Raw genomic sequence first — 23,740 nt, 5'->3', positions numbered from 1 at the left:
TCTTGGAGACCTGGGATCGAGTCCCATGTCAGGCTCCCTGCATGGAGCCTGCTTCTCCCTCTGCCTGTGTCTCTGCCTCTCTCTCTCTCTCTCTCTCTCTCTCTCTCTCTCTCTCTGTGTCTCTCTCATGAGTAAATAAATAAAATCTTAAAAAAAAGAACAACAATAAAAGAAAATTGATCATTGTAATTCACTGTATTAAGTCACTAAAAAAACACCATGTGATTCTTCAAGTAGATACAGAATAAGCATTTGACAAAATTGAACACCCAATAATAATAAAAACTCTTGGGTATCCCTGGGTGGTTTCAGTTTGGTGCCTGCCTTCGGCTCAGGACGTGATCCTGGGGTCCCGGGATTGGGTCCCGCATCGGGCTCCCTGCATGGAGCCTGCTTCCTCCTCTGCCTGTGTCTCTGTGTGTGTGTCTCTCATGAATAAATAAAATCTTTTTTTTTAAATAATAAAAACTCTTACTAAAATAGAATTTCTTCAATCTGATAAAGAATATCTGCAGAAAACTTAAAACATCATATTTAATGATGAAATAGTAAATACTTGTGGCTGGGAACAAGGTAGAGGTATCCATTCTTATCTCTTGTTCAGCATTGTTCTGTAGGTCTTAAACAGTATGAAGAAGCAGGAGTAAATATTATACAGATTTGAATTGAAAGAATAAAACTTTATATTCACAGTTGACATGATCATCTTTCACAAATAATTTGAATCATAAAGGAAAAAGCTTAAAAGAAAATTGATAAATTATATTTCAGTAGAATTAACCTTTTTTAAAAGGCAAATATGAAATGAAAATCAAGCTACAGTATTTGTGAGAAAATACTGTGAAATTTATATTTGACAAAGTACTACTATCTATATTATGTAAAGAACTCTTAAAATTCAATAAGGCATATGCCATATTTTTTTTTAACAAGGGCAAAAGATGTAAACATTCTTCAGCAAAATAGGTATTCAAAAACCAAATAACCACATGTAAATATATGGTTAATCTTATTAGTCTATTAGTCTTTAGGTAAATATAATTTTAAATGAACTAATACTACAAAAAATAAATAATACTATGTACTTATCTTAATGGAAAATCAAAAGGAAGGATAATGCCAAGCTGCTGGCCAGGGTGTAGAGCAAATGGCAATCTTGCATATTGCTAGTGAGAATACAAAATGACACAGCCACTTAAACAGTTTAGCAGTTTATTTTAAAGTCATATACTTATATATGACCAAGTCATTCTACTCCTAGCTGTTTTTCCAAGAGAAATGAAAGTGTATATCCACACAGAGATTTCTGAAATCAGATTTATTGATATAATTTCCAAAAAATAAAATTCATCAGTTGTAGTGAACAATTTGAAGAATATTACTGACAGATGTTAGAGCAGCTTATTCATATTATCCTAAACTGAAAACAACTTGAATATCCATAAACACATTGTGAAACATCCATATACAATGGAACCATCCGTAACAATAAAGAGTTAATTCTCGGGAATCCCTGGGTGGCGCAGCGGTTTGGCGCCTGCCTTTGGCCCAGGGCGTGATCCTGGAGACTCGGGATCGAATCCCACGTCGGGCTCCCGGTGCATGGAGCCTGCTTCTCTCTCTGCCTGTGTCTCTGCCTCTCTCTCTATCTCTCTGTGACTATCATAAATAAATAAAAATTTAAAAAAAAAATAAAGAGTTAATTCTCAGCATAGGAAACAACATGGAGGGATGTCAACAACATTGTGCTACAACAAAAGCCAAACTAGAAAAGGCAGCATCTTAAATGGCTCTATATTAAGTTCTAGAAAAGGCAAAGATTAGTAACGGAAAGAAACAATTTGTACTGTCAGCTGCTGTGGGTGGAGGAAAAAGATCATGAAGGATCTCTTTGGGGTGACTTAAATCTTCTATTTCATGATTGCGTTGTTGCATGACTGCACATTTAAAAAAAATCATCAGATTGTTCACTTAAAATTGAATTTTATTGAGTGTAAATTATTTCTCTGTATGATTTTAAAAATTTAGTGAAAAGAGTGACATTCTTTTCTTTTTCTGTAAATCTCTGATGGCTTGCTAAATAGAGGACATCTTGATTCTGATACCAGCTTCTTCATTTAAACTGTTGCCATGTGTTGTTTTGGTTAAAGTATATGGAAAGTATCCAGCCTGATGCAGATAGGTAATTAAAAAGAAGGAAGTGTTTCAGTAGATCTTTTAGATAATCATGGATATTCTTGGCAAGTGTTATTTCAGAAAGGCTATTTACAATGGAATTTGAAATCACAATAATGAAGTTCTTGTACTCTATTGCATAAGAATCCACTGGTCTGCCTTTGAATGGACCTTTTACCTATGAATGATTTTGTGGCATCATTTGTTCATTATTTGGAAAATACTGACTCACTGAGTTGCAAATGTTTGCATATTTATATAATAGAAAAGTAATAGCATTCCTTAGTTTTACCACTACTCTTACCAGAAAAGGTAAGTATTGGAAAGCTGTCAGATCATAAATGGTGGATACAAGTTATCCAAAATTCTGATTTTCATTTGAAAGCTATTTTATATTTGGCAGCAGAGAGTGTCACTTGTTTTTCGTGAAGTGATGACTTCCCTCATTCATTTTTGAGAAAATATATTGTCCAAGTGTGAATAATCACAATTTGTCTACTGTTCTTTCAAATAAAAGCAATGTTCATTTAAAAAGTGACTAATTTAGCTCATAACTGAAATAATTACACAAGTGCTTCTGCAGGGTACTTTGGGTATGTAGCAGAAGTGTATATTTGTAGTTCTCATTTTACCACTGAAGTTATTAAAACGATATGTACTCTAGGTCAAAATTTAATAAGATTAATAATTTTATTTCTGCTTCATTTAGGATATTCTTAAGTAAAACTGACTTTTTTCTATTGGTAGTGGATGGCCATGGAGAATACAGTGATTACTGGTACAGTTCAGGGTCACTTCCTTGGCTCATGCTAAGATACCAGTGGTTTTATCCACCATTACTGTTGCACTATCAGTCCTTATGTCAATGTAACAAAAAAAGGCAAATTAGGTTTTAACCTCATTTGCTCTCTGAAAGTGGCTCAGAGATCTTCAGCTGTCAACGAGTGCACTTGGAATTCTGCTGTTTTAGAGTGTAGAGGATAAGGAGAGGAGGCAGCTGAGTAAACTGAAGGAATGGCCAGGAGATAGGAGAACTTGTAAATGTGGTATCAGAAAATCTAGGGAAACCAAGTGTTTCAAGAAGGGAGATATAATAAACTGAGTCAGATACTTTGGAAGGTTGAGTGAGATGGAAGGCAGCAGTACATTTTACAACTCAGAGGCAGCACACTAACTTCAATAAGAATAGTTTCCTAAGGGAGGTGGCATCAGAAACCCCCAAATTGGAGGTGAGGAAGCGAGACTGTTAAGGTGGACAGTGCTTTGGGGAGGTTTTACTCTGTCAGGGAGAGCAGAAAAATGAGGGCTACGCCTGAGGTGGGTGTCAAGGGATGGTTTGGTTTTTGTTTTCAAGTTAGGAGATACTTAACCTACTGGCTTTCAGGTCTTTTTTGACTGCGACCCAGAGTGAGAATTATATTTTGGATATAATTCATTAGGTATTTTATTGTAAAATTAAAAGTTACACAAAGCAATATTTACCCTTCTTATTTTTTTTAAAGTTGTATTCAGATGTTTTCAAATGATGTTCACATTCCCCTCTCCAACCTTAAATGGCTCCAACATTGGAAAAGATTTTCTATCATTCTTCTCTGAAAATTTCAGTGACTATGAAAAAATATAATTAGTGGGATAATTATGTTCCAAAGCCAGTTAGTTATGCTTATCCGAACCATCCATACCGCATCCTACTCTAAGTAAGAGTATGTTTTTAGAGCAGAGAAGTTTACAGAAAGTTCCCATATATCCCCCACCCCTACACATGCATGACCGCTCCCATTATCAACACCCCCCCACCAGAGGATACATTTGTTACGGTTGGTGAACCTACATTGACACATCATAATCACTGGAAGACCATACTTGAGTTTAGGGTTTACTCTTGATATTGGAGAGAGAGACAATGACATGTATCACTGTGGTTTTCAGCAGAGTATTTTCACAAAGAATCTTTTGTGCTTTGCCTGTTCATACCCCACCTGCTACAAAAGCCCTGGCAGCCACTGATCTTTTTATTATCTGCATAGTTTTACCTTTTCCAGAATGTCATATAGTTGACATCATACAATATGTAGTCTTTTCAGATTGTCTTCTGCCGCTTGGCAATATGCATTTAAAGTTCCTCGATGTCTTTTCATGGCTTGATAGTGCTTTTCTTTTTAGTGCTGAATAATATTCCATAGTCTAAATGTACTATTGTTTATCCATTCAACTACTGAAGGACATCTTGGTTGCTTATTCTTGCCATTTTTTAATGTACCCTGGCACTTTCCATTCTGTTATTATTTCATTAAGAAAAAATGCTGGTCTATACCTAGTTGTATTCATAACCCACACTCTCACTTCCAACAGAACAGTCCCAGGCATATTTGTGTGCCAGTGGGAAAGGTGCCAAAGAGGGGGATATTGATGATGTAAGACAGGGAGAGAGTAATGATAGGTGCCGTATATCTTTGAGAGAAGGCCTTAGTGATGGAATCCAGGGAGTAACTTAGGGAATGGCCTCCCTCCGCCCCCAAGCGGATAGATCTATACCTTTTTTATACTTTCCAGTAAGTTTAAATCCTTGAGGGGTACAGCATCACATGGATTCTGTGGCCAATGGCTTTAGCAGATCAGCAATCTGAAGATTGCTTCAGAGTTTGGCACGAACTTATGCGACTGTTTCCATGAACACGAGTTACTTTTCCTCACATTACTCTGGTTTTGTTGTTTACCACCAGGGATCATTGTTGTTCTTTGCTTTGTACACATAGGCACATCTCTTGCCTAGGTAGAATTCAGATTCAGCTTGAGCATCAACACCTTCAATTTTAAGAAGGGCCGTGTTCTTCTGTTCCTGAGACCTGGGTTATAGCCAGCAAAAATGGCTTTGGACCACAGCCTCCCAGACATATTTGTCATTTTAGGAGTCCAGTTCCCACCAGGCCTCTACAGTCTCCACAGTGGCCAGGAGTTGGCCTTTAATTGCTGCAAGGACAGTTGTTTCTTACTCAGTACAAGGAAGATAAAGTGTATATGCACAGGTGAAGTAATGGTAGCTTGAAGATGACAGAGCTCCTGTTAAAATGTTTGTGTTTTCTCAAAGTAGTGTGAGCCCAGCTGAGAAGGGAGTATTGCAGGTCTGGAAAAGTGTGAAGTGGTCATTTTGGAGAATAGTAAAGCAGATTTTGCTAGAGAAATGTGGAAAAGTTGTACAGCAGTGTTGAGTGCCCATTTTAGACTATGTCAGTGAGACTAGTCCATTCAGGGCAAAATGAATAAGCCCTAAGTGAATGTTACTCTCTTCTCCATCCAGCTTTAGCTGCTTGGGTGTCCTACATGGTGGGTAAAAAAAAATGCATGAGATTTCACTGTGAGAGATACTCCAAACTTGGTCTGTGACTTAAAGTCGATGAGTAACTCAGTGTCATCACTGTGAAGGGTGAGTCTGTCCCCACTCTTGGGAGAGCCTGGCTTTGGTCTTGTGTACCTCGGATTCGCAGGCAGATCCAGAGATGCTCTGGCTGTAAAAGCTGGTCTAAAAAAGTAGTTAAGGGTGGTGAAGGAGTGAAGGGCTTGACTTGGAGAGGCAGAAAGGGTAATATTCAAGTGTTAACAATCTTGAAGAACATGATTTGGGAGAATGTGGGGCCTATTCATCAGCTTCCCCAATTATCTCAACCACTTAATTTTTTTAAGAGGTAAATTCAGGACATCTAATTAGCAGAACTGAGATTTTAAACTATAAAGTACTCCTTGCCAAATGGCACAGCTCCTAAAATGAGGTGAAGAGGTAAGTGGGAACAATTTCATTAGTCAGAATCTCGGCATTGTTCATCTTTTTGAGCAGAGGTTGTTGGACTTCTTGGGCCAAAGCCAGAGCAGTGGCTGCCATTTACTTTTTGGTTTCCAGCCTAGTTGTAGAGGTAATCAGATTAAACAAAGAAAAATCTCTTTTTAAACCTGGGATTTTATTACTTCAGAGGAAAAAGTCATTAAGCCTCCTTAACTGTTAATGAGATTACTAGAGCAAGTTTCTTAAGTAATTCTTATACCCATAATTCATACACACGCAACGGCCTTATTGGGAGAAGACCTAGACCAGATCTCACTAAATTACGTAGATCTGATAGTGCTGTTACCCTTGCCTGACAGAAACCGAGTGGTGGTGGTGATGGTCAGGGTAAGCCCATTGACTCTCTGGAGCTGAAGGAGGTACAAAATAATCCTCAAATGCACAGAGAGTTAAATAGGACCTGAAAGAACTCACCTAGCTTATTTCCTTAGATAGGATCTCACTTATTTCTGAAAAGCTAACTTTTCCCAGTAATCTTTATGGCCAGCTCATATTTCTTTTGCTGAAATTTTAACCGCTTATTTAAAATTTAACACACACTTCACAACCCATCATGTCAGTTTCATCAGGAATTTTAAATATACTATATACCATATACATAAATATATTGTGATTAGGAGCAGTCTCTCCCTAAAATCCAAAGAACAGTCACATTTATAGATCAGGAATATTGAAATCATTATGTAAGTAGAGGCAAAACTGGCTGCTTCCACAGTGGGGAGGGAAGTCAATTGAACCTTTACCCCACAGGATTTTTCACGTCTATAGACAAGAATTATTTTCCTTTGCCATCAGTTATTTACAATTTACAGAGCTGTAACATAGCTCAAAGGCAGTGAGTGAATGCCTGGAATCCTGAAAGAGTAGCTATAGAAAATGCATAGTTTTCAATAAAAGCACACATTTTTTCCTACACAATTATTTTTAGTGTTGTACCACAGGGAAAATGTTGATTACTATATGAAGACACCTTCAGAACTTTATTTTCTGCATGATTCTTTCTAAAATGCTTTTTTATGGGATTTATGACATCATTTTGAGTCATGACTTAAGTGTTTGAGGGTGTTAGGTAAGTCAAGTGCATCCTCAGCTATTTGAACTACAGTTCAGGCAGGATCAATGCCTGGCTATTCATTATTGAGTAAGTTAATAATGGGGACCTAGAGATCAGGCTTATGTTATTTTCAGATTATTAAAGTAGCCGGTGTTATTAAGATTGGTATGATTACAATATCCTGAGATAAGTGGATTGGGAGTAGGTGGTGGCTATTAAAGGGATCCTGATGGGAAACAGGCAAGAAATGGGAAGGAAAAAGGGAATTGAAATGAATAGCCTTTGTTTTTATGATCACCTTTCCTCAAGGCTTCTGCTTTCATACTCAGTTTGTCTTCATGTTAATATTCTTTTGTTTCTTGGGAATTAGAACTGGTGTCTTTTGTATCTTTCTCCATCTATCAAAAGCCTTTCAGAATATGGGGTTTTGGGAAAAAAACCTACAGTAGCAAACTAAGAATATCCTGTTTCCCTGTTTTTATCTGAGGAAAGAAGGTAAGAGGGGAGAGGCTTCCACAACCCCCAACCGTTTTTACTTTTGTGCTTGCTAGCTTGTAAATGTAATGCAAGTGATTCCCAGGAATGTTATTCTTGAGCAAGCTTGTACACTTCCTGATGTACTTCTATATTTTACGGAGAAGATCTTTTGAATTTTAGGTAAAAAACATCAGAATGAATTTCGGCTTCTGGTGGATCAGGCCAAAAAAGGATACAAGAAAACTGTTGAAATGTCAAAAAAAAAAGTAACAAAAGAAGAAGATGGATCTACAGAAAAGCTGTTACCTGTATTTGTGGGTAAGAGACTTTAATTAAAAACAAAGATATGTTGAATTTCACTATTTATTTTAAGATCTTAGTTATTTTAGAGAGAGAAAGAAAGCACACACATGCCCACGAGTGGGGGGGGATGGGCTGAGGGCAAGAGAATCTTAAACAGACTTGGTGCTGAGGGTGGAAGCTGGATGTGGGGCTCTATCTCACGACCTGAGATCATGACCTGAGCTGAAATCAGGAGTTGGACCCTTAACTAACTGAGCCACCCATGTGCCCCTGAATTTCACTATTTATTTTTAATATAAAAAGAAAATAAAAACCACAGGAGTTTACACTTTTATTAGGTATCTGAAGTGGGAAAAAGTAGTTTTAGACATATAGCAGTTGTTGAATGTATACTAAGTTTGTTACTGTGGGGGAAAATGATTGGGACAATACCCTGAAGACAAATTTCTGAAGTCTTTCATTTAATGATAAATCAGAAGTTTCTTAGCTATTTCGCTTGAGGATGTTTTCTAGGTGTAGGATTTATTGTTACATATCTTGAGATATCCTACAGGTAATTTTATCTTAGAATAATTTTTGTTATAGTTTACAGTGAGCAGTCAGAAATTATCCTGGTGAATGAAACTGTAGACATTCAGAAAGGAAGTAAAGAAAAAAATAATGAGGAAATGAAGAATACTTTTTAAATAAATAGACATGAAGAATTTGTACTAAGCGTTTTAATAGGTCACTGGTATTTATTTTAGATGGAATGTTCTGCTAAAAAATCTGAAGCTTATGTACTTGGTGTGCCCACACATAGCACATTCCTTAATTTGGATCCATTATAAAGTTTGAGATTAAGGGGCACCTGGGTAGCTCAGTCAGTTAAGTGTCTGCCTTCTGCTCAAGTCATGATCCTGGAGTCCTGGAATCAAGCCCCATGTCAGGTTCCCTGCTCGGCCGGGAGTCGGCTCCTCCCTCTGCCCCTCACACTGCTAATGCTGTCTCTCAAATAAATAAAATCTTAAAAATTTTTTTGAGATTAATATTATATTTCTATTGCCAGGGCTTTGGTCCAGAATCATAATGGAGGAAAGTGTACAAGAAAATTCTGTATTTATTGTGATTAACTGTACATAATATAATATTTATCATTTTAACCATTCATAAATATACAATTCAGTGGCATTGTATACATTGAGAATGTTTTATAAGAGTTACCACCATCCACACCCAAAACTTTTTCATCATGTAGCATAAACTCTGTCCCATTAAAAATAATAACTCTTTTCCCCTTTCCTAGCCAAACTCAGGTAATCTCTGTTCTACTTTCTGTGTGAATTTACTTATACTAGGTACTTTGTATAAGTGGAATCATATTAATATTTGTCCTTTGTCAACTTATTTCATTAAGCATGACATTTTCAAGGTCCTGTTGTGTCATATATCAAAATTTCAGTGCTTTTTACGGCCAAATAATATTCTATTGTGTGTACTTGCCACATTTTGCTTATCTCTTCTTCTATAATGGGTTATTTTCACCTTTTGGCTGTTGTGAATAGTGCTACTATGAAGATTGGTGTTCTCTACTTTCCATTCTCTTATAGAATTACCAGAAGTATATATCTGTTTACCTTTAAGAATCCACAAAACTCTTTCTTTCCAAAGCCGCTGCACCATTTAACATTCCTGCCAAACAGTGCTTAATGATTCCAGTTTCTCTCTATCCTTGCCAATACCTGTTTTGTTTTGTTTTGTTTTGTTTTGTTTTGACCATAGCCGTCAAGGTAGATGTGAAGTGATATCTCATGGTTTTGATTTGTATTTTCATAGTGACTACTAATGTTGAACATCTTTTCATATGCTTATTGGCTATATGTTTTTCTTTGGAGAAATGTCTGTTCATGCTCTTTGCTCATTTTTCAATTGGATTGTTTGGTTTTTTGTGTGTTTTTAGGAATTCTTTATATATTCTGGATATTAATCATTTTTAATTATATGATTTGCAAATATTTGTAAGTTTTCTTGGTTATCTCTTTGCTTTCATCATATTTTCTTTTGATGCACAAAGGTGCTTAATTTTAATGAAGTCTGTTATATCCATTTTTTTTTCTTTTGTTGCCTGTGCTTTTGGTATTATATCCATGAAATTGTTGCCAAATCATTCATGAAGATTTTCCTGTTTTCTCCTTTGAGTTTTATTGTTTTAGCTCTTAAGGTTTAGGTCTGTGATTTTTTTTTTTTTTTTTAAGATTTTATTTATTTGAGAGAAAGAATGCACAAGGGTGGGGGCAGGAGAAGGAGAAGCAGACTCCCTGCTGAGCAGGAAGCCTGATGCGGGGCTTGATTCCAGGACCCTTATATCACAACCTGAACCAAAGGCAGACCTTTAGCCAAATGAGCCACCCAGGCGCCCCTTGTAATCCTTTTTGAGTTAATTTTTGTGTGTACTATAAGGATTTGACTTCATACTTCTACATGTAGATAAAGCTCCAGTTGTTAAAAAGCCTATCCACGTTGAATGCTCTTAATATCCTTGTTAAAAATTAATTGAGTCTATATGTGAGGGTTTTTGTTTTTTTTTTAATTTATTTATGATAGGCACACAGTGAGAGAGAGAGAGGCAGAGACACAGGCAGAGGGAGAAGCAGGCTCCACGCACCGGGAGCCCGATGTGGGATTCGATCCCGGGTCTCCAGGATCGCGCCCTGGGCCAAAGGCAGGCGCCAAACCGCTGCGCCACCCAGGGATCCCTATATGTGGGGGTTTATTTCTGTACTCTGTTGTACTCTGTGGTCTGTATGTCTGTCTGTTCCCATGTCAGCACTATACAGTTACAATTACTGTAGCTTTGTTATAAATTTCAAAGTCAAGAGGTATGAGTCTTCCAACTTTATTCTTTTCAAGATTTTTTTTTAAGATTTTATTTATTTATTTATTCATGGGGCGGGGGGGGGGGGGCAGAGACACAGGCAGAGGGAGAAGCAGGCTCCATGCAGGGAGCCTGACGTGGGACTCGATCCCGGGACTCCAGGATCACGCCACACCCTAGGCCAAAGGCAGGTGCTAAACCACTGAGCCACCCAGGGATCCCTCAAGATTGTTTTGACCATTTGGGTCCCTTGAGATTCCATGTGAATTTTAGGATGAATTTTTCTATTTCTGCAAAAAGTTACTGCTGGGATTGAATTGAAACTATAGATTGAGGCAGCCCGGGTGGCTCAGTGGTTTAGCGCTGCCTTCAGCCCAGGGCCTGATCCTGGAGACCCCGGATCGAGTCCCACGTTGGGCTCCCTACATGGAGCCTGCTTCTCCCTTTACCTCTCTCTCTCTCATGAATAAATAAATAAAACTTAAAAAAAAAAAAAAAAAGAAACTATAGATTGCTTTGGTTACTTTTGCTATCTTAATAATAATGTCTCCACTTTATGAATACAGGATGTCTTTATAGCTTCTTTAATTTCTTTCAACAATGTTTTGTAGTTTTCAGCATTTAAGTTTTTCACCTCCTTGGTTAGATTTGTTCCTAAAGTCTTATTCTTTTATGTGCTGGTACATTCTTAATTTTTTCTTCTAAATTCTCCTGGTATCATTTAGTAGGTCGCTGATGCTTTTCATGCTCTTTTTGAACAACTTGAGCATGTTTGTTAAATTGTTAATTGTTTTTCCAAGAAAATAGTTTAGTTTCTGAAAAAAATCTGGCTTAATATTTCAGATTGGGAGAACATTTTTGCTTAGTAGTTGAATGTCTCTTGAAAATGATTGCTTATACTCAGGATTGTGCATTGTATGCATATATGCCCATGAATATTGCTCTCTGTGGGATTCAGAGATGGTTGTGCATGAGTGCGCATGTCTGAGGGGTGGAGAGAGTGTGGGAGAGAGGAGGACAGACAGACTGGCACAGGCTGACTGGGAAGTTAAGCTCTGTATAGCATCATAAAACCAGTATGGTTTTCATTTTTTGGAATAAACTTGCTCATTGAAGTGCCAATATAAGTGAATAAGATACACATTATCTCAAATAAGTCCTTCTCTTGTTTTGTCCCATGTCTTTGGGGAGGCCTGATGAGCCTCAGAGTTGGGGGCTCTGTTTGACGTCCACTTCTGACGTCTATGGACGGATATGAAAGCTGACTTTCAGTGCCCTCAAATTGTTGACTGATTCTTGTCCCCAAGAGGGAATTTATCTTGGAAAGGCTTATATAAGAGAGAAAGAAATAAGAAAAGAATATATGTCAGGTGCAAAAATAAAAGATAGGATTTTTTTTTTTTTTTAGTTTTAAAATTTATTTATTTATGAGAGACACACAGAGGCAGATATAAAGAAGGAGAAGCAGGTTCCTCACAGGGAGCCCAGTGCAGGACTTGATCCCGGGACCAGGATCATGCCCTGAGCCAAAGGCAGATGCTCAAGTGCTGAGCTACCCAGGCATCCCTAAAAGATAGTTGTAAGTTAAATTCCGGCTCCCTGTTTCGTAAGCTTGATTCCATTCTCCCAGCCAGCTGAGTGTTGAATTGTCTGGGTTCACTGAGTTTACTGGGTGATTGATTGTTCTTAATGTGATCCTTGGTATCTGTTTAGGAGAGGAACTCTTGAGCTCCTGGATGGCTGTTGTGGTTAGCTTCTTCTTTCCTTTTTCCAGATAAATGTTAGAGGGTACAGTTTTGTTTTGATAATGTTTGGGCTTATTGAAAGCCCGACAACATCAAGAGCTTATTTATAGAAATTACACTTTTGTCACATATGCTGTTCTTTAGTATAACGAAGACTTCTCATATCTGGAAAAATCTCACTGTATGGACTTGGAAAGGTTTCTTTTTGAAGAATCTGGGACCCCTGGGTGGCTCAGTGGTTGAGCATCTACCTTTGGCTCAGGTTGTGATCCCTGGGTCCTAGAATTAAGTCCTGCAACGGGGTCTCCACCAGGAGCCTACTTCTCCCTCTGCCTATGTCTTTGCCTCTCTCTCTATGTATCTCTCATGAATAAATAAAAACAAAAACTAAAAAACATTTGAAGAATCTGTCTTATGCTTTTTCTATAAATTTTCTCTTTATGACAAAACCTTAAGAATTCTTTTTAATGTCTTTTGTTGAAGGTTACTTGCTTATATAAGTACACTGGATGAGTGATGTGTGAAGGCCCTGCTTCTCTGTGAGGAAACTTACAAAAGGGTGCTCTATACTATTAGCACATGTGGCTTGCATGCTAAGTATTTACTCAATTCCTGAATCTTAAAGACAGAGCAACTGAAATCTTAGCACAGTCCTGAAACAGGTCGTGAAGGAAAGTCCTGGTCACTGAGGGATGCTTCGTGGATACTATTTTTTGCACTCGTATTTGAAGATACTTGGTCATACCTGTATGTTGCATTCTAGCAAACACTGTCTGCATGCCTATAGCATCCTTTATTTTTATCTGCAACGAGACCTTGGAAATTCAGAATATGACAAGGGATACATAGAAATATGACATGTATTAGATCAAACGGAAATACTGGTTATGTCTGATGAGTTTTCCTTTTCCATAGTAAATATTAGATTCTTTGTAACAAACTAAAAGAAATGGCCAGATGGATTCACTACCACATAGTCAGTGACAAATATCCTAGTTCTCTCCTATCATCCATCTATCTATCTATCTATCTATCTATCTATCTATCTATCCATCCATCCATCCATCCATCCATCCATCCATCTGAGAGAGCATGCGTGCCAACATATGAATGAGAGTGAGGGGAGATACAGAGGGAAAGAGAGAATCTTCAAGCAGCCTCCCTGCTGAATGTGAAGGAGGGTGTGGGCTCCATTCCATGATTCTGAGATCATGACCTGAACCAAAACCAAGAGTCAGACGCTCAACCAGCTGAGCCACCCAGGTGCCCCAAGCCTTTAGTTCTCTCATTCGAATCTTTCATCCTTTTTTGTTGTGCTTCATATGTTTATCAGTTTTCTCTTATCTGTGAAATATGTGGGAATTCTTTAGTAATATTGTAAATAGAAGCCTCATTAGAATTCCATAGTTCACTACTCCTGGTTTTAAAAAGAAATTTTGTTTTTAAATTCATTAATCTAGAAATACATAGGTGGGCATTATCATTAGATGGCACATGGTAGTGTTGATTCTTATGCCCTGACGCTAGAGTTTTGGAATCAATGTTACAAAAACTTCCATTTTACGACGTATAAATAGCAATATTAAATGTTGTAGAAATAATAAGCCTATAGAAGTTGTAGATTTTGTAGAACTTGTAAATATTTTTCTTTCATTGTTCTTTTTTTAGAACGGGAAGATAAAAAAATGAAATTCTCAGATACTTCCCCCATAACAAACCACTTCTCTCAATCAAAGCTGGAATCCCCAGGGAGAATGGAGCCTGATAGACCAGATGATTCTTCCAGTTGTACTGATATTCAAGAAGAAGCTCTTTCTTCATCAGAATCAGACTCATTCAATAGGTAAGAAATCTGTATTACCTGATTATTTTAAATGTCTATTTCCTGTGTATGCTAAGATAGAAAGTAACTTGAAGACCTGGGGCAGTAAAGTGTTGTACCACTTCAGTCTCCTCTTCTGCTTTGTAACTTGCACAGTGATAGCAAGCAGGAGAGAATTAAAGTGGCTGTAGATAGTTTTCCTGGAGTTGAAAGAGAGAGCATGATAGGCAGTGATATTTTTGTTAGGATAATGAATGAAGAAAATAAGACAACTGTGTTAGAAAATAGAAATGACCAGGAAGACAGTGCATAGGAGAGTAAAACGAAAAGGAAAAATTTAGTTGAACAAGTAAGAATGGATGGGGAAGCTTTAAAAATGAAAGATTTGAAGATGAATTGTTTTTCCAAATGATTTTTTAAAAGATATTTTTAAAAGATGATGTATTTTTTTTAGAGATGACATACAGTTAAATCATAGTTTTGAATAAAAACAAAAAGTAAAAAGTTTTGAATAAAACTTTATGTTCTGGCATTTCACTTTATATCATAGACCATTTGTACCCATGTTTCTACCTTATCTTTATAGGTGTTTTCTGGGGGTGTGGTGTTCTCTTGTGGCTCTTCTCCATAATTGACTGGACTTTCCAGTTTCTGTTGGATACCTATGTTTTCCCCAATGTTCTGCTTACACAGAACCGCTCTCATGAATAAATAAAAACAAAAACTGTGTGGTAAAGCTCTGGTAAAGCTGTGGTAAAGCTCTGTCTATATAGAGCCTTTTGTTTCTAATAAATTATTTTTAACACCATTTTGACCATGGGAGGTGTTGCTGCCTTCTCAATGCATTGTATCAATTTTAAATGCTATCATCAGAATGTGAATATGTCTTAGAAACTTTTAGTCTTTGATAGTCCTTCATTTAAAAATTAGCAGTGCTTTAGAATGATAGACTATGTCTATCTGAAACATCAAATTAGAAATTTTTTTTAAGAGGAGTGTACTCAAAACCCTCTGCTTTACTAGGATTCTTGGGGAATGGTTTCAAATTATTAAGGGTCAGGCATTTGGAATGGAAAACCTCTTACCTCACCCCTACTGTTTTCAAGGTCATTGACATATCTCAAGCTGGGTAAGGGAAGAACACATGGTGATCTGCGTGTTGTCCATTTTGTTTGAGGGTGTGATACTGCTGCACAGTTTCTCTACATCAGGCTGTTCCTGCAAGTTCAGTAGGCAGTATTTGTTTTTAAACACAAGTCATGTAAGGAATACAAAGTAAAAGTGGAGGAAAATCAGAATCCAGAGGAGTAAGAGTTCATTTTTAACCATAGTCACAGAATGCCTGAATGTCTGGGAATGCCAGGGTGAGTTTGAATTTGAAGTAGGGGAATGGAAGAAAGTGTAGGAGGAAATACATGGCAGCCAGCTGTATATTTATATATTTGGCGCTGAGAGGACAGAAGTAGGGTCAGTTTGTTGAGGTCTTGGCCTCAGATAGATTTATTGGCATCACCGAAATGTGAGAGGTTTATTAAACCGCTAAAAAAAAATTTTTTGGGGGGGGGTCCCTGGGTGGCTCAGCGGTTTCGTGCCTGCCTTCGGCCCAGGACATGATCCTGGAGTCCTGGGATCGAGTCCCACATCAGGTTCCCTGCATGGAGCCTGCTTCTCCCTCTGTCTGTGTCTCTGCCTCTCTTTCTCTCTCTCATGAATAAATAAATAAAATCTTTAAGAAAAAAAAATTTTTTTTAATGTAAGGTCTTATATTTATTTCACGTTTTAATTAGTTCGGCATATGTATATGTCCATATACACACACATAAGCCCATATCCAGAGCAACTACCCACTAATTACAATTTTTAGCAGCTGTGTTGAGACATAATTTACATTCCATACAACCCACTTGTGCGTGTGTACAATTTAATGGTTTTTAGTATGTTCACAAATATGTACAGCCATCACCACAATTTTATTTTATTTTATTTATTTATTTATTTATTTATTTATTTATTTATTTATTTATTTATTTATTTTTAAAGATTTTATTTATTCATAGAGACAGAGGGAGAGAGGGGCAGAGACACAGGCAGAGGGAGAAGTAGGCTCCATACAGGAAGCCCAACGTGGGACTCGATCCTGGGTCTTCAGGATCACACCCGGCTGCAGGCAGTGCTAAACCGCTGCGCCACCAGGGCTGCCCCATCACCACAATTTTAGAACATTTTCATCACCCCAAAAAGAACTCTCATACTCATTAACAGTTATTTCCTACTTCCTTCTGACTCTGCCAGCCCCTGGCAGCTACTCATGTACCTTCTGTCTCTGTAGATTTGCCTCTTCTGGACAATCCACAGCAATCAGATCATAGAGTGTATGGTCTTTGTGACTGCCTTCTGTTAGTTAGCATAATATTTTCAAGGTTCATGTTGTAGCCTATTTCAGTGTTGTATGGCTTTACATTGAAGAATATTGTTTTATTGTATGGGTATACGTTTTATTATTCATTTATTAGCTGATGGACATGTGGATTGTTTCTGATTGCATTCCTGCAACGAAAAAGAATCCTTGAGTTTGCTTGTATACTTTGGAAGCAGAGCTTTAGAGACAGTATATGAGGATTTGCTCGGCTTACCTTGAGAAAGTTGGCAGTGTCTACTACTCATATTTCAAGTTTGAGTAACTGCTATATACATTGTAAATATTAAGATTCTAATCCTTAAATTTTTTATTTTAATTTTTTAATTTACATTTTTTATCATTTTGCCATGTAAGATTTTTAAGATTAAAAGAGTATGTTCCTTATATAATACCTAGAAACGAAGGCTAACAGAGTAAGAGTGAAGTGAGCCTTGACTAGTGATATTTCATTTGGTACCAAGACAGACCATTGGGTAACTCATTCAAGAGTAGACTGTGGAGGAATAAGTATGCAGTGGAAGCCGCTCTGATGTAGCAGGAAAAGTAGTAGGGCATAGAGTTGAGTGGCTTTGCACTAGGATCTACTGGGTGATTTGGGAATCAATCTTTTGAAGTCTTTCCATTTCTATGAAAAACATATAAAAATATCTTATTTCAGATCTGTTGGGAAGATGAAATGAGGTAGTAGATTTGAGAATCTTTAGTAAATATATGATTATTCTACTTTTATAAAGATGAAATCAATTATGTCTCCTTCAGTAATGCTACAAAAATTGGGACTCTGGCTGGACGTTGTATCTCCTTCATTCTAAATCTTCACCTGTGTCATAGAGTAAATCCCACAAGTTATCTTTTTATCCCTCCCTGTTTCTGTTCTGAACTTTGCTAGAGAAAGCTGTGAGCCTGGGCTAAAGTAGTTCCATTCAAAATTCATTGAATCCAGCCTCGGCTGGGTGCTTACTAGTGAGGCATAGTCTTCTAAGTTACTCTCTATTGTATTTCCCATGGTACCTGTTCGACACCAGTTACCTGCATGTTTCCTCATCTTCAATAGATGCCATGTCAGCTAATCTGCCCTGCCTCCAGCTCTTCCTTTCCATTTTGAGTTTTGTTTTGTTTTGTTTTGTTTTGTTTTATAATTTCTAACCTCTTCTTTCCTGTTTATCATAAGAGAAAGACATTTTAGTTTCAGGTGTACGGTATAGTGATTTGACAATTCTATACATTGTTTAGTGCTCATCATACTAAGTGTGCTGCTTATCCCCTTTGCCTGTTTCACTCTTCCCTCTGGTAACCATCAATTTATTCTCTATGGTTAAGAGCTATTTCTTACTTAGTTGGTCTCTTTTTTTGCCTTTGTCCATTTGTTTTGTTTCTTCAGTTCCATATATGAGTGAAACCATATGGTATTTGTCTTTTTCTAACTGAGTTATTTCACTTAACATTATACTCTACCTCCATCCATGTTGTTACAAATGGCAAGATTTCATTCTTTTTCATGGCTGAATAATATTCCATCACACACACACCTTTATCCATTCATCAATTGTTGGACAATTGAGCTGCTTCCATATCTTGGCTATTATAAATAATGCTGCTATAAAGAAGACATTTTATTTCTTAAGATAAATTCATCTACTTCCTGTGAGACATTACTTTGCCAGTCATCCCTCGGGTTTGCTCTTGGATGGCCCCTTTCAGCCCTTCCTCTAATCTCTTTCTCTCTGATTCTTCCCACTAAGCAGGAAGCAGTTTCTACTTAACTATGAATTCCTGTAACAGTGTACCTGAATTTCATAGCACTTTATTTAAATCAAATCCTATCTTGTATTATAGTTATTTGAGTATTTTTGTCATTCCTATAATTATCTATCAAAGTCCTTAAGAATGAAGCCCATCACTCATTTTCAAAAAAATCTCCTGTCAGTGGTTTACTACTAGTCTCCTGTGGTAGACCACTAGACCTTTATTAAATGAATGATTTGTTAATTGTAAGACATAACATTTTCTGTTTTACATTTTAATGTCTGAAATTGTGATGTGTATTCTAATCGATGGCATCTTACAGCTGCTACCTGCCAAGTTGTAGTTGTGATGTAGTTTGTGTCATGGCTCTCCAGACTATCATTTCACTTGAGTTACATGCATTGTTAGCATTACATTGGTTTGTCATTAAAATATCTTCCACAAAGTAATGAGAGAAAAAAAAGTTATTGTGTATGAAAAAAAGTACAGTAGAGTATAAGTTAATATTCATCATTGGATGAATGGCTGCAATTCCATATTCTTGCAAAACAATCAGATGATTTATAGGACACGGGAAAGAAAGATACCACAACCCCAGGACCCCTGAGTCCTGGAGACTCATTATAATTGTATTAATGAATGATGTGCAAAGGGTATTCTGTTATATCACCAACTGAATGCAGGAGAAATGGTTAAATCCCTTGGAATAGATGGAAGAAATTTAAAACAATAACAACATGACTGATTCACATGTTGCAAAAGACTATTGTTAGGGTGTTCCACATCAATTTGTCAGATCCTTCTTGATGTCTTTGTACAGAAGCTGCTTCTAGTCACATGTGATATGATTGAGGAAAGAGACAAAATTAGGAAAGGAGTTTGCAAAGTGGATGTCACTGCCTTCAATGAGATTCCTGGAGATACTAGTCAAGTATTTTTGAGAAATGCTGTTATCTCTCTGGTGCTCTTGGTAGTACAGAGGGTAGCTTTGTGAGGGAAAACTCAAACTTCATAGATACTGAGTCAGAACGTGAGGAAGAAGAGTCAGGCTCCAAGTCTGAAGACATTTTGGGAATACTTTAACCAGTTTATTTCAGTTCTTTTTTTTTATAGTGCACAATAGTGTAATAGAAACCTATGTCCATTGGTTTATAGAACTCTCTGGATATGTGAATTAAAATTTTTAAGTGAAAAGGAAGTCTTTTTATTTTATTTTATTTTTTTATGATTTATTTATTGAGAGAGAGAGGTCGGGGAGGGGCAGAGGGAGAGAATCTTCAAGCAGACTCCCTGCTGAGTGCAGAGCCTGATGTGGAGCTCTATCTCATGACCCATGAGGTCATGACCTGAACCGAAACCAGGAGTCAGTCACAAACAACTGAGCCATCCCAGGAAGTCTTATATCATATTTGAATTGACCTCAATTTTTTCTTTCCTTCTTTTTCTTTTTTAAAGATTTTATTTATTCATGAGAGACAAAGAGAGGCAGAGACACAGGCAGAGGGAGAAGCAGGCTCCATGCAGGGAGCCTGATGTGGGACTTGACCCCAGGACCCCAGGATCACACCCTGGGCTGAAGGCAGGCACTCAACCACTGAGCCACCCAGGTGCCCCAACCTCAATATTTTTTTTCTTTTTTAAAGATTTTATTCATTTATTTGGAAAGAGAGAGAGAGAGAGAGAGAGAGAGGCAGAGACACAGGCAGAGGGAAAAGCAGGCTCCATGCAGGGAGCCCAACGTGGGACTCGATCCTGGGTCCCCAGGATCATGCCCCAGACCGAAGGTGGTGCTAAACCATCATATTTTATAATTTTTTATGCTTTTTTAGTCTTTTTTTTAAGAGGAAAGTCACACACAAAGTAAGTACAAATATATTGTGCATTGTTCTGAATTCATGCAGTCATGCTTTAATATAGAGTATAGATCTTACCATTAGATTGTTGAATAAAGATATTAGTTTTTTTTGTATTGGAACAATATTCAGACTTATAAAAATATGGCAGACTGACAAGTAAGAATAATCTTATTTTAAGACCCAATAGGTATATCCAGTCCAAGTAATTATTAGGATGAAGCTACTTTGTTGCTAACTTGATTCTTAACTCTTAGGTAAGTCCTTTTTTTAGAATTTGAATTATGAATGCTATATGTTGAGTCTCTAGTGCCATCCTGAAGACCGATGATAAACACATTGATTAGAATTTTATATTTTTGTACAGCTTCTTGCTAGATGATTTCCGGGAGTTCAAGAGACATGTCCAGATTTCCGTAAATTAACTTATTGTTCTTCTTAATGAAAAGGAGAGAGCTTTTGTTCCCTGAGTTTTGGCAAGCAGAAAAAACTGCATTTTTATTGAGGGCTACATCATAAGAAAAGATGCTTTTGATTATGGCCCTATGGAGGAAGCTTTATCTTCATGCAGAGATGAATAGTAGTCATGCTTTTATTTGGAGGAACCTTCAGATCATTATTTTTAAAATACGTATTTGTGCACTTTAGTTCTAGGCAAAAGAATTTATAAAGAGATGTTGTGTTTTGCCCTAACTGGAGAAATTTGAATTAGGTCTATAGATTAGATAATATTACTATGTCAGTATTCAGTTTCCTGATTTTGATAATTTCATTGTGGTCATATATATAAGTGAATGTGGTTGTTCTGAAGAAGCACACACTAAACAGCTAAAGGGTGTAATGGCTCCAATGTACTTTTAGTGGTTAAAAAAATAAGAGTGTGTGTGTGAGCACACACATACACGCATACAGAGCCACTTTTTGTAGCTTTGAAATTATTAAAATTAAATTTTTTAAGAAGTCATTGTCCATAATCAAAGAAGTTTGTTCGTACTAGGAAATTTTCTAAAGGAAAGACTTATACTTAGGATTTATTGACCAAAAAAAAAGTGGTCTCCATAGGGTGGTAAGTATGGTTTTCACTTAACTCAGTCCGTCAGTTCAGGACCAGCCCTGCTAGGTTATCTCTGCTTTGGCATGATAGAGGACTTGGGCTAATGAAGTGGGGACTGGGATTTCAGTACTTGCAAAGACCAACTAATTTCACCATTTGGTAATCTATGTTAACCTTCTTGAAGATGCTAGTTTTTTGTCGTAAGTGAATCTGAGTCAGATAAGGTGTGAATGAATACATTTTAACAATTTCTGGCAGAAACAGTACCTTTTCTCTGATACTAAATCAGTAGCAGCAACTTTGTAGGAAATCCAACACATAGGCACAGAACACTGCGCTCTTCGACAGAGAGACTTAAACATTGGCCATGTATTTGGTATATTTCGGTGCAACTTTTCTTCACTTTTCAGTCATTTTTGGAAGAGCTGTCTGTTCAGAATTCTTGAGAACAAGAGAACAATAACAAAAAACACAAAAATGTGAAGAAATCTTGATTACTATTTGTTGGAAGACTCAAGGAGTAAATGTCAGTCTTTCGTAAGTGCTGAGTAAATTGAAGAATAATGGCATAGTCTTAACAGAAAAGATGCCATTGTGACATTCATCTAAGGAGTGTTGAATACTGGCCTGTTGATAAGACCTAGTTAAGTTTATTACTTACTGAAGGAACAGGGGAACACTACTTCTACCATCAGTCAGAGTAGTCTCTTCCAGCCAGGAGGTCAGAGTTGAGATGCGTGTTGAGATTTCAAAGTTTGGTTTCAGACAGGTCTTTCCTTGCAGATCTTGGTTAGAATTGGATAAACCTAAGCTGAAAATTGGTGAATACAGCAATATGAGGCTTTGAAGAGGTGATGGGTACAAAGAATCCTTTTCTATTAAAAAGCTGATGGGGTCTTTTAAGTTTTTGGACTCAACAATAAAGTTATTCACAATTTTTATCTTCCTAGACAAGAGTCTCCTGAATAGTAAAGTATATTGGTGAAGCCTTGTTGATGTGAGCAGTAGGTGTGTGATTTTGATGTTTGAGTACTAAGAGTGCTGCATGTGTTACATCATTTAGCCCACAGGCAAACCCATTGTAAAGATGTGGAAATGAAAGGCTAAAGGAGTTAAATAAGTTGCTTAAGGTTGTATGTATAGATTGTGGCAATATTGGAATTTGAAGCTAGGTATAGTTTACCTCAGAATCCAAGTTCTCCTGACCGATAATGCTGCTGACCAAGTTGCCTTGCTTTTCACATTCTTGAAAGAGTGGAAATACGCAGTTATTGAGATGGCTAGGTTTCCTGAGAAGACCCCAAGACAAGGATTTCAGTGGAAGCAGTTAATTTGGAAGGTAAAGGAACCATGATAGGGAGTGGGCACGTGAGACAGAAAAGGGAAGGGAGCATGTTATCAAACCAGATTATCACTGTGAGCAAGCAAAGTTTTTATCAAAACCACTTGGAACTAGGAGCTGGTTTAAAACTACTCACCTGAGTTAACTCAGGCAAGGAGTAAAGGAGTCAGTTACTTGGTTGAGGGCTGTTCTCTGCTACTTGCAAGCCGCCTCTCCTCCTACACTGGAGGCTCCACCAGAGCAAGGACAACTGACAAAGGCCCTAACAGTTGCAATTCAAGCCTGGTATACTGAAGGGATTAGAGTAGAGGGATCAGGGCAGGGCACCAATGGGATCTGCCAAAGCAGTGATTCCAACTGAAGATAGGAAAATGGTTTGGTTTTATGTATGCTTTATCAATACAAATAGGGGTCCTCTTGGCTTTTGCCTAGATCTCTTGTCCAAAAGAGTGTAATAATGTCTTTAGGCATTCCAGAGCTAACTGCACCTCTGCACATCTATTTGCCAAGCACACTTGCCCATTGCCAGGAACGGAAGAGATAAGGATGTCTGGGGGCTGTTAAAGAAGTGATAGATAAGGAAATATCAGGGGGAGAAAGGGACAATATCTAGAAAGCTCTGAGAGAGATGAGTCCACAAACGGATGGGAGAAAATGTGCTTGTTGATGAGAAACAATTTACTTTTTCATCTTGTGTGATAATAAACTGAAGTATGAAATAATCTGTCATCGTACTAAAGTTTGCCAACATACTGAATAAAAATCTCTTGGCCTTAGGCAGAAAATCACAAGCACAGAACTGGGAGTTCTTTGATTGTCAGGCTTACTTCCTTATTATCCTGCTTTGTTTCTCCTTAATAGAGATAACTGTACCGTTAATGGCCCTTGTGCATATGGACATCCTCTCCCACTTCTGAAGTTACTCTGCTGGCTGTAGCACAACAGGCCTGCTGGTCTTTTTTTTAGGAAGATCTTTCAAAGTACCTTACTAATAAGTGACAATATTGTGTGACTTTGAACCTTCCTTGGACATTATAAAAAAAAAAATGTAACCTACT

At 37.4% G+C, this 23,740-nt stretch overlaps 1 protein-coding gene across 8 annotated transcripts in view; it reads left to right on the top strand.

Annotated features, from left to right (window-relative positions):
- Positions 1–23,740, top strand: part of RAD18 (RAD18 E3 ubiquitin protein ligase) — a 115,307-nt gene that overhangs the window by 70,998 nt on the left and 20,569 nt on the right. For all 8 annotated transcript variants that reach the window (XM_041764023.1, XM_041764022.1, XM_041764019.1 and 5 more), the window contains 2 exons: positions 7,725–7,862; positions 14,115–14,289. In XM_041764023.1, coding sequence (XP_041619957.1) covers positions 7,725–7,862; positions 14,115–14,289 — 313 coding nt within the window. The remainder of the gene's footprint in view (positions 1–7,724; positions 7,863–14,114; positions 14,290–23,740) is intronic.

This window comes from Vulpes lagopus, chromosome 7 (genome assembly GCF_018345385.1).
Source record: "Vulpes lagopus strain Blue_001 chromosome 7, ASM1834538v1, whole genome shotgun sequence".
NCBI lineage: Eukaryota > Metazoa > Chordata > Mammalia > Carnivora > Canidae > Vulpes > Vulpes lagopus.
This window is presented reverse-complemented; position numbering and strand designations above follow the sequence as displayed.